Source organism: Branchiostoma lanceolatum, chromosome 2 (genome assembly GCF_035083965.1).
Source record: "Branchiostoma lanceolatum isolate klBraLanc5 chromosome 2, klBraLanc5.hap2, whole genome shotgun sequence".
NCBI classification, from domain to species: Eukaryota; Metazoa; Chordata; class Leptocardii; order Amphioxiformes; family Branchiostomatidae; genus Branchiostoma; species Branchiostoma lanceolatum.
In genome coordinates this window covers 37460150-37471212 of record NC_089723.1, presented here as the reverse complement: position 1 = coordinate 37471212, position 11063 = coordinate 37460150, and the positions used below count along the sequence as shown (strand labels likewise).

Here is an 11063-nt window from a genome sequence, read left to right as displayed (position 1 = left end):
GCATTCCTGAAATCACAGTGACTTGATAGTTGTCTGAAGTGAATATCATTACATAGTACACATTTGAGAAGCTTATTCCCATAGTTTGTGACCTTTATGCTAGATAAAAGGACTCGATGACTTGATTGCTTCACGAAAGGATGGAGATTATTTTATTGACACTTGTCTTCATGATATTGTGTACAGTATTCTGATTTGCTTACCATTAATACCATATCTACATTATTCATAACCTTTGCATCAAGAGAGAGCAATTTATGTCATACTGTCAGAATATCAGCCTGTATCATGGTGCTTGCCCTTAGATTTTAATTCTAAAGAATCTTATTTATAGAGCATCTATACCAGATGCCACATGTACAATATACTAATGAAACAGAAACGAACTTAATGAGTTGGTGCACGTAGTATATACGGGCGTAGTTCCATCATTACCAACATGCAGCAGAAAATAATTCATCCAGTCTGTGATGACTTGGATACGTGTGAAATATTTGCGATCATTACAGTCGAGTTCCCTTTGTCTTACACTTAACAATTCTAGACCATTGCACTGCAGCTGAAGTATTGAAAATAGTTGTTACTATGGGGCATATTGGGCTCCCTGGTAGTATTTTTGTAGAATCTCAGTGTCAATAAGATAACAAATGTGAACAAAATGGTAGTAGTAGTAGTGTGGTAGTCCACTCTGTTCTATAACTTTGTCGCCTTCATAAATAGGCGATTTTTATTGCATCATAGCCACAGATGTTCCTCAAGTTTTGAAAAAAAAAACTTGGATATAACATTCAGTGCCCTGACTGATCTGACATGCACTCGGTACATATGTTTTAATAAAGCTGTGCTATTCTATGTACAATTCCTGTGTAGTTCACTTACTACAATGTATTTGTTTCTTCACTTACTTTAAAAAAATCATTCTCTTTGTTGAGCACAGCCAAGAACACTACATTGTGTTTGTCGTGTGCATTTTACATGCGGTATCAATACAAATAAATGGAAAACACAGAAGCATCCTTCAAGTACTGGGCCTCAAGACCCTGTACTGGTGGTTGAATTACACTGATAGTGATAAAAATGGACATTCATTTCAGTGCAATGTTCTTCATCTACAAAGCTGCAAATATTAAATTTGCTCGTCTAGATGTGACTTTTCATATATATATAATACTATGTAGATGACAGACCTATCACTGCATGTTTCTTTTTTTATTATAACACTGAATGTAATTTGTAAGTAAAAGAATGTTAGAATTATATGTACCAGCATATTGGAAAAAAAGCACCAACAGAAAATTTTATGTATACAAAATAAACAATAGCAAAGAATCATGATAAAGTGTATGATTTAAACAAAAACTTAACGTTCATACTAACACAGTAACAGCTCCTTACTCTGATTGCACCAACAACTTTCTGCAGTTTCTTTTCTGCAGGGCAACAATGTACTTCCACTTGGAAAATCTCCATATCATTACACTTATCTATAATTGTTCATTAACAACTTGCCATATATTATAAATGCTCATGGAACCATATTTCTTTGTGCCAGTCTAGTAATAGTATATGATTTACAAATATTCCACTTTAAACATGCAGTCCCTTGGGTAAGTCCATAATGGGGGGCGTCCATCCCGTATCGCTTTCATTGCTTGGTGTGGTATTGTCATAGTCACAGTAGTCGTCCATAGGATACCCGTACTGTGTCCTATCTGTGCTATTGGTGGTAGGCGGCGGTATGCTATCCACCGCTTCCTTCAAGTAAACATTGACGTCCCAGTGATCTCCGCCGGCTAAGTGTCTCCTTTTCTTGAAGTGCAGTCGGGGAAGGTTGTGGGGCAACCCGCTTACCGGCGTACTGGACATGAAGTACTGAGAAGGTTGACCAATCAGAGGCGACATTGGCTCGTTCTTTACCCCTTGAAGAGGAGGGTACGACATGTTTCTTTCGCCGAGGTTTGGGGGAGAGGGAGGAGGGTGTTGGATTTCGGGGTCGGCGCGGACGTAGGTCCGTTGGTACTCCTCCCAGTGTTTCTGCCTCATGTGGCGCAGCATGTTACCCCTCTGCGTGAACCGTGTAGGGCACAGCGCGCACTCAAACTTCTGCGGCACCCGCGGTTTGGGGCCGGGCTGGCTCCTGTACAACAGAGACATGTCTATGTGGGGCTGGTCCACCGCATGGTCGTGTCTGGACATATCATGGTACCTATTTTCTACTACAGGTGGTGAAGTAGGTCTGTCCTTTGTTATACTTGCAGTGGTGGGTGGCAATGCATTGGATCTGTGGTCTAAGAATGGTGGTTGACCGGGGACATTGTGTGGATTGTGCGGACCGGACATGTCCAGGTACCTTCTTTCTACAATAGGAGGTGAAATAGGTTCGTCCTTGGTTATACTTGCGGCAGCGGGTGGCAATACAGTGGATCTGTGGTCTAAGACTTGCTGTTGATTGGAGACATTATGTGGTCTTGACATATCCAGGTACCTTCTTTCCACAATAGGTGGTGAAATGGGTTCCTCCTTAGTTAAACTTGCGGCAGCGGGTTGCAATGCAGTCGACTCAGAGTGAAAGATTGGTGGTTGACTAGAAACATTGTCTACTTGCTCTCCCTCGCTTCTTAAAGGTATGTTGCTGTCTTTTGACTCAGTTTCCTGTTCTTGAAAGGACCCATCCTCCTCCTCCTCTTCCTCCAAGTCCTCCTCATCCTCCGCTGGACCACCACTGCTGAAGGATGTGTCCATCCCTTCGTCTGTGTTCCCCTCATAGCTCTCCTCCATATCGTCAGACATGTGCATGCTGTTGTCCTCAGAGTTCTCTTCCCCGTCCCCCATCCTCGCAGAGATGGCGGCTCTCGAGGCCGTGGCGTCTATCCCGTGCTTCACCTGCAATTTGATTTTATTATTATTACTTTCTCCATCAAAAGTACATAAGCAGGGAGAACACAACTGCATTCCCTCTGAATTGGGTACCATTTGTTACAGTCTTCATTAAAATCATCACTAATGCACAAAGACAAATACGGCTGTTAAAAAAATTCACAACATTACTTCAAGTCAGGTCATGCGAGTCAAGTCATTCAAGTCAAGTCATACAATGTAAGTGGAAATTGAAAATCTTCAGGACTCGGAAGATACTCCAACTTAATTTACCCCCAGATAACCCCGCGAGGGGCAAAGTAGGGGGGGGAGGAGGTCCCAGGCTAAGGCGGGCAGGCCTCCAGCCTGGCGCGGAAAGACTCAACGGTGGGAGCCGTATCAACCGCGCCAGGCAGGGCGTTCCACTCGGGGATTGTGCGAGGGAAGTATGAATATTTGTATGAGTCTGTCCGGGCGTTATGTGGTTGAAATTTGAGCTTGTGGCTCCCCCGGGTGCGCCCCTGAGCTGGTTTCAGTAACATGTAAGTTATTGTACAGTCTGATGGTTATTGTACAGTCTGATGGCGCAATGCAGGAAGGACTGCTGCAGTCTCTTACTCTTAGTACCTTCAGGTGCCTCATGAGGTTCCCCTTCAGCGTGAACTTGCTGTTGCAGTGGCTGCACTTGAAGGGCTTGGAGTCGCTGTGCAGGTGCATGTGGCCAGACAGGTTGTGGAAGCGGGTGAACTCCTTCCCGCAGACCTTGCACTTGTAGGGCTTGACCTCGCTGTGGGTCACCATGTGGGCCTTCAGCGTCTGCCTCTGGTTGAATGCCCGCCCGCACACGGTGCATCGGAAGTCCCTGAAGTACAAATCATACTTTGATTTTAGAGTTGACCTCCACACTCTTATTTGACTTTAATTTTCTCTATTATCATTAACATCATTTTTATCAATGACTTCAATAGCAGCCACTGAGGCTATCGATTGAACGCAGTGTACAGACAACAAAAGTCAAGTCTGTTAAAACAAATGTATATTTATGTTTTGTAAAGAAAACTGAAGTAGTATGGCCACGTGTCATAGTCAGAAGGACTGGCCAAAACTATCATGCAAGGAACCGTCCAAGTAGGAAGAAAGAGATGTATACAACAGAAAAGACGGGAGATAATATCAGAGAATGGACAGGCATGACACTGAGTGAAATGCTAAGAAAAACAGAAAACCAAGAAGGGTGGAGAAAACTGGTTGCCTGATCTTCTGTGGTGCCCCAACGGTCAAATAGATAGACAATATTAAATGATAGAAGAAGAATATATTTTTGTTGCATATTTGAGTTGCTGGTGTTATTTCCTTCCATGGACTTCAGGAAGATAAGTGAGATACATGTATCTAAATCTAGATGTAAATAAACCAAACCAAACCTGCTGTTGCTATGTATCTGAAGGTGCCGCTTTTCCTATAACTTTAATTCATTTCATGGACTCCAGGAAGATAAGTGTATCTAAATCTAGATCAACACCTATATCTACATTGGTGATACCCCCAAATAACCCCATCAGGGGCAAAGTAGGGAAGAATTGAGGATATAGATCTAAAGAAACCAAACCAAATTATACCTGCTGTTGCTGTGTATCTGCAGGTGGCGCTTCATGTTGGCGTGCAGCGTGAACTCCCGCCCGCAGATCGGGCACTTGTGCTCCTTGACCCCGCGGTGCGTCAGGGCGTGCTGCTTCAGGTGGTGGATCTGGAAGAACTCCATGCCGCACTCCGAGCAGATGTGCGGGCGGATGTCACGGTGCTTCAGGAATGAATGAATAAATGAATGGTTTATTGACAACAACTGTGACAAAAGGACTAGGCCTCATACTCTAGACTGTATGCGTTCTAGGCTGTTACTCTAGCTACAGAAGGGAACGGTCCAACACAACGTGAAGTCTCAACGTGAACCTACATGTAGCTATATCTACACGCTACCTCGTTCCTGGGTCATATTACATCTGGGGCCTCTCCTGGTCTCCTCCTACTGTTCTACACTAGGTCTCCTGTAACAGTTCTACGCAGTGCTACACAAGGGTTACATGGCAGCTAAAAGCTGAATTGCATACACTGTACAATATCTTGTAAAACACAAGGAAAGTAAAACTGACATCTTGCCGATGATCTTGGGCATACATTATAGAAACATCAATAACAAAATTTTGTGTAATACAGATCGAGCTAGGCTTGAATCTAATCAACTTCAACGAAAAATTTATGAAAAAAAAATCAACGTTAATGAAAAGTTTTCGCAGGTAGAAGAATCTAATACGGTACTTCATGAAAACTAGTCCCCACTGTGATTATTTGTTATATGTATAAGTAAGGGAACAGTTGGACACACCTTCATCAGGTGGTTGTTCAGCTGGCTCGGGTACATGAAAGTCTTGTCACACTCGCTACACTGGTAGGAGTTGGGCCCTCTGTGCGTCGCGAGGTGCCGTTTCAGCATGGCCAGGCTCAAGAACTCTGCTCCGCACTCCACGCAGATGTTGTCTTTGGAGTCGGCGTGTTTGGCCTCGTGGGATTTCAGTTCACTGGGGTAGGCGAAGCCGCGACCGCAGATGCCGCAGGTGTGAGGCCGGGACTCCGTGTGCTGCATCATGTGCCGCTTCAGGTGGCTAGACTGGGTGAAGGACTTGTCACAGACCTGACATCTGAAAACAAGGAGGTGGAATTGAATGAAAAGCTGTAATTCAGACATAGTGACTTATATTTTCATGAGAACCGAACTGAACTTAAGCACGTCCTTCAGCTTTCTCATATAAGAAACTGCAAACAAACAAATAACACCTAGCTTCAGTGCAAGTTGTAAACTAGTCAGTATTGCCCTGATGAAGATGACAGACAGTCGTCGAAACGTTGGCTCTAGTAAAATACTTGGTTGTGAATAAAAGAACCTTGCTATTCAAACAAATACTGTTCACGTACAGACACAATTTTTTTCCTCTAGCACAGGGAACAACAAGCACATGCCCGCTTCGCAAAAGCATGTCTTCACAAATCTATTATCTAGGACTCCATATGTTCAATGGAATTTTTGCAGTCTTCTCTCTAAAGATTTTTGACAGATACATATGATAGAATATATACATCAATAATATACAGCAACCTGTTCTAAGTTCTGCACGTTTTTTTACAACTTCATATCATTACTAGTACCTGTGAGGCCTGACCCCTCCGTGCACCAGCATGTGTGTGTTGAGATGACTGAGCTGCTTGAACAGCTTCCCACACTCCTGGCAGGCGTGGGGTTTGATCCCGCTGTGACCCAGGACGTGGGTCATCAGGTTGTGCTTCGACGAGTACACCTTCGGACACTGGTTACAGCGCCACCGCTTCTTTCCCTCCTCGTCAACGAAGCAGGCATCGTCGTCAATGGCAACTGTAACGTCGAGTCTCTCATTCCCGGGAATGTCTATATTACTGCCGTTGGTGCTGACACATATAGCAGGCACGCAGGAGTCATTGTTAACAGTCTGAGCTGGACGGTGACGATCAATTTCGTGGGGTACCGCTTCTTCATCGAAGTTGACATCTGGCTCGTGTTGGTTGGAATAATGTTCTCTTTTCAGTGAACCTGAGGGGAAGAATCCCATCTGGTCGGGTTCGAAGTCTATCCTGAGGTCTGCGACATCACCGTTACTGGTGAGGTGGTCGTGGGTTCTGGACGGACTGTAACGTCCCATCTCACCTCTGTTTGGAGCTGTTCTGTTGGGATCCATGGTGTAAGAACTGTGAGTAGAGAGATCAGAAGTTGTTAACCAAAGCAATCAATAAACAGTTATAACCATTGATTGATTGATTGATTGATTTGATATGAAATCCAAACTCATTTCAGTGCTGTGAACCAGTACTAAGTACCAGTACAATACTGCTGCAAAAATAATTCACATTCAGGTCCAAAGATAAAAAGTCTTTGAGGGGGTGTTGAAATCTGTACCACCTTTGATTTGAGATTCTCCCAAAAGGTTCTCAAAGGCATGGGTTCCCTGCATAACCAAAGGTTGTTACGACTCCCACCGTTGAGTCTTTCCGCGCCAGGCTGGAGGCCTGCCCGCCTTAGCCCGGGACCTCCTCCCCCCCTACCTTGCCCCTTGCGGGTTATCTGGGGGCCCAATAAGTTGAAAAAAAAAAAATTGAAAACCAAAATAAATATTCTTTTAACTGCTTACTGTCACCATATGTTTTGGTACTCTCAGGTCAAGCAGATGTGGTAATAACAAAATGTACTTGAGGAGAGGAGGGCAACATGGGGGAAAAACAAAATAAAAAATCAAAGATGGATTTCAAAGTATTGATTTCTGTGAGCAATTTGCAGTAAGCATTCTTTGTGGTGGTAAATGTCAATCGAAATCCAACATTCATTCAAACATAATTTGATTGTTTATGACTTTGTCTCTCAATCCTTATGACCCTGTTTGATTTTACGTAAATTATATGCACAGTATTAAATAATACGTTAAAAAGGAAAAGGAATTTGTCTATAATTTGGTTTGTTCTTCCTGTTCTTTCCCGGTTTGTTCTTTGACCGCCTTTGTTTCCATCAGACTTCCGGAGCTTCTGTCTTCAGGTCCGAATTTCAATCACTGCGTAACATTTGCATACTTCTTTTGTACAATACGCCAGCGGGGTCAAGGAGCACAAGGAATTCTTCCTGGTACAGAAGGACGCGGATACGCCAGAAGGAGTCGCCACCCTCCGTTCCGAGTGCGTCTGGAAAGGTTCCGGATATCTCCCGACTGTCAGATTTTTGACAGGCAGAGGAACACCAGTGTTTTAACGCCCTCTTTCGTCATTACTACAAAGAATTATCACTAAATACATTTACATATTGAAGCACAGAATACATTCCCTACATTTATTTCCAATTTCCTTCCAAGAAACACAACAAAATGAGTAAAATTTAAAGAAAATATAAAATTTCTCGGACAAACCTTTCATCGGCAGCCATTTTGTCTCTACAACCCGTACATCATTCCTTTCTTCGCTGTGATTGGCTGGAACTACTCAGTATGACTTCTATCCTCGCTTTGATTGGTGCTAAGAAAGACGCTGATTGGTCGAGTGGTCGATATTTGACATTCAGGAAAGGTCCGTAATGAAATATTTATATATTGCATGACGGGAACCCAGAATTTGACCTGGCAGACGGACGTGCACAAGACTTCCACAACGTCTCGGGAAAATAAGGAGGTAACAAGAAGTTTGATTCTCACGTCTTGTACTTTTTAAGTCTCCTCAGATTGTCTACAGACGACCTACTTTGTTTCACAGGGTAATACTTTTTTACCAGGTATATAGAGGTAGGTTTTTCTTGTGGATCGAATATTTTCGAAAGTGCAACCTAAACTTTTACCGTGAACGTTAGACCACTGGCCGAGTCTTGTTTACGTCAAGGTGCGCCTCAAGACTTGATAAGCGTCTTCGGGCTCACAGAGTCATCGTTTTCTTTGTTGCGGGTCGGATCTGGATGTATTTTGACTCCGTTTTGGCCGGTATCTGTTTGTTTATCTAACGTGAAGTTTCAGCTGTGTGACATATGCAGGTACGCATGCACCTGGTTTCAACGTTAACCGTGTCTACTACTGCGGTGTAGAAATATTTGTTTTGAAAACGATGATATTACAAGGACCCTAGGCAGCATTTTTACCGAGGTATATCATTGCAATAATCCCCAGTGAGAGCGTGCAGTGACTGTCACACTTTGTTTACCTACCTGTAGTTGTTGTGTACGGCTAAGTGGGTCACCTGTGCTGCTGCGTCATCTTCTGTCCTTTTAGTAGAGTAGAGTAGAGTAGAGTTTCTTCGGCCAGGTAGGAATCGGCTGGTTCCATTTTAGGCCGCTTTTTAACCTTTAAGGAGGTTTAAAATTAAACGCCCATCTTGGTACGGTTAAGGCTAATTTTGCTGTTAGAAACATATATGAGAGGTCATGTCTAAAACTCAAAGGACATGTGTGAAGTAGTAGCTGTTCAAATTCATGTCAGAATATCATGACTTATCTTTAAATCTAACGTTAGTATCTAACATAACATTGTACCATGGAGACACATGTATCAGGTAGTCTTATGTCACAACATCGAACTACAACAGGTGAAAGTGATGAAGATCTTGGGAGTATTCCTACAGCACGACCTGCGATGGAATTCCCACGTCGACGCCATCTGCAGCAAATCAAGCCAGCGCCTGTTCCTACTCCGTAAACTGAAACACTTCCATATCCCCACTGAAGATCTCGTCACAGTCTACGTCACATATGTTCGCCCAGTTCTTGAGTATGCCGCTACTATCTGGCACTCAGGATTGACCACCACACTGAGCAACAGAATCGAGAAGGTCCAACGCCGTGCTGTACGGATCATTATGGGCGCGGACTACACGTCTTACACTGATGCCTGTGTTCACTTGGGTCTACCCTCCCTCCAGACGCGTCGTCTTCAACTGGTCACGAACTTTGCGAACACTCTTAGTCAATCTGTACATTTCCAACACCTTTTGCCATCCACCAGAGGTCACATTAGTAGGCGCCAAACTAGATCGTCGCATAAACTTAACGATCCTCGTTGCAATACAAACCGATATCGCAACAGTGCCGTACCATTCATTGTCCGCTTGCTTAATACGTATATGTAATGTCTATCTCTAAGATCTTTGTATATTGTCTTAAAGAATTAATGGCTTTAAAAATTAATGTGTGTTTGTATCATAGATTTCGTATTCAATTGTGTAATGATGTGGATGAATTTTAATGTGAATGCTACAGCAACAATTCAGTCCGTTGACTGCTACTGTTGAGCATTATTTTACCTTCTGAAATAAACCATTCATATAGTGACAAAAACATCTTAACACATGAACGTTACGCCCTTAAGCTTAACCGCTGACTCGAATATATGTCAGCTAGACTGAATGATCATCAGTGTGATGCCACGACAGCAAAAGTTGGACAGACATATCTCTAACTAGTCTAAGTCTTACAGGAAATTGAATTGGGATCACTAGGTTACATCGTGATGACGCATTAATCTTGCGGACGCACTTCCAGACAAATCCAATAGCGGCCCTATCACGCGTCACACGTACGATGGGCTAATTGAATTTCAACAGAACGATCGTCAGTTTTTATGTATCGGAATTCAATAAGGTTGACAGTAATGATAGCCACCTGCGTCAGTTGTTAGTCACATGATGTCTGTTGTCAATGTCAGATGACTCAGATCGTATCTAGGTGACTTTGATGTTGTCTCACTGCTGAGAACAAGCCTTGAACTTGTGATCAGTCCTTTGGAAGGAAATTGTTTGACTACTACTACTACTATACTCCTCCTATTGTTCTGGTATGGTAACCTGACGTCATCAGTACTCATGTGTATAATTGACAGATCTAGGATTGAAAAAAAGCATTTTAAAAAAGTACCAATGGTACAGTCAAACTTGTACAGGTGAACATAAGGAAAACCTGGCCAATGTGAAAACTTTTGGTGGATTTTTCACTTTGACACAAGCATTAAGAATCCTTTCTGTAGTGACCACCTGTCCAGGCCACATAGACCAGGTTGTCCCCTGAGTGGTCTGTTTGGGCAGGTTTGACAGACGGAGTCAGTATTTCTATTTCAACTTGGCCTTCCCTTTATTCCAACTCCAAGAAAAAAGCTGTCATCTTTGTTAAAATAATTGGTTTTTCCTGTGAAACTGAAAGCACTGACATGTGCCCCCCTTCTGGGTCCTGGTTTCTGCCTATGTGCGATGGCGAGGTGGTCACTTGTACAGGTTTGACTGAACATCTATTTTACATCTTCCTTTTATTCCAAGAAGAAAAGCTTGCTCAAAGATTTGGTTTCCCCAGTGGTTGTGAAAGCGGAATGTCTCCATGGGTCGTGGTACTGCCTATGAGTTGCGTTGGCGTGTGGCAGTGTTGACATTGTGTGGGTGAGCTCCATTGTTACTCACCCGTATTGTTATACCTGTGACGTAACCAAGGTGTGACAACAGCAGTGACATGACTGGTAAAAAAAACACAGCTGAGGACAGGTGGTACAGGAAATGTGTCTATACTTTGCAGGGATTGAAATGCATTTTTTTTGGAATAGTTACACTTGTGTACCTAACTAAAAAATTGAGGTCCCCTTATTGAAATAAAGTAGAATGTCAGCAAAACTTAGTCT

The 11063-nt window shown here is 43.1% G+C and overlaps 2 protein-coding genes across 3 annotated transcripts in view; one reads left to right on the top strand and one right to left on the bottom strand.

The window, feature by feature from the left end:
• Positions 1-730: 730 nt before the first annotated feature.
• Positions 731-7906, bottom strand: LOC136428935 (zinc finger protein 366-like). Its single transcript, XM_066418771.1, has 6 exons — positions 7833-7906; positions 6058-6630; positions 5240-5552; positions 4476-4657; positions 3484-3718; positions 731-2883 (listed from the first exon to the last, which is right to left on the bottom strand). The coding sequence occupies exons 1-6, from the start codon at positions 7847-7849 to the stop codon at positions 1588-1590; spliced, it is 2616 nt and encodes an 871-aa protein (XP_066274868.1). The 5' UTR covers positions 7850-7906; the 3' UTR covers positions 731-1587.
• A 114-nt stretch (positions 7907-8020) lies between these two features.
• The window catches only part of LOC136428932 (semaphorin-1A-like), a 43439-nt gene continuing 40396 nt past the window's right edge, over positions 8021-11063 (top strand). For both annotated transcript variants that reach the window (XM_066418766.1, XM_066418764.1), the window contains exon 1: positions 8021-8091. The gene's annotated coding sequence lies outside the window, so the exon portion shown is untranslated. The remainder of the gene's footprint in view (positions 8092-11063) is intronic.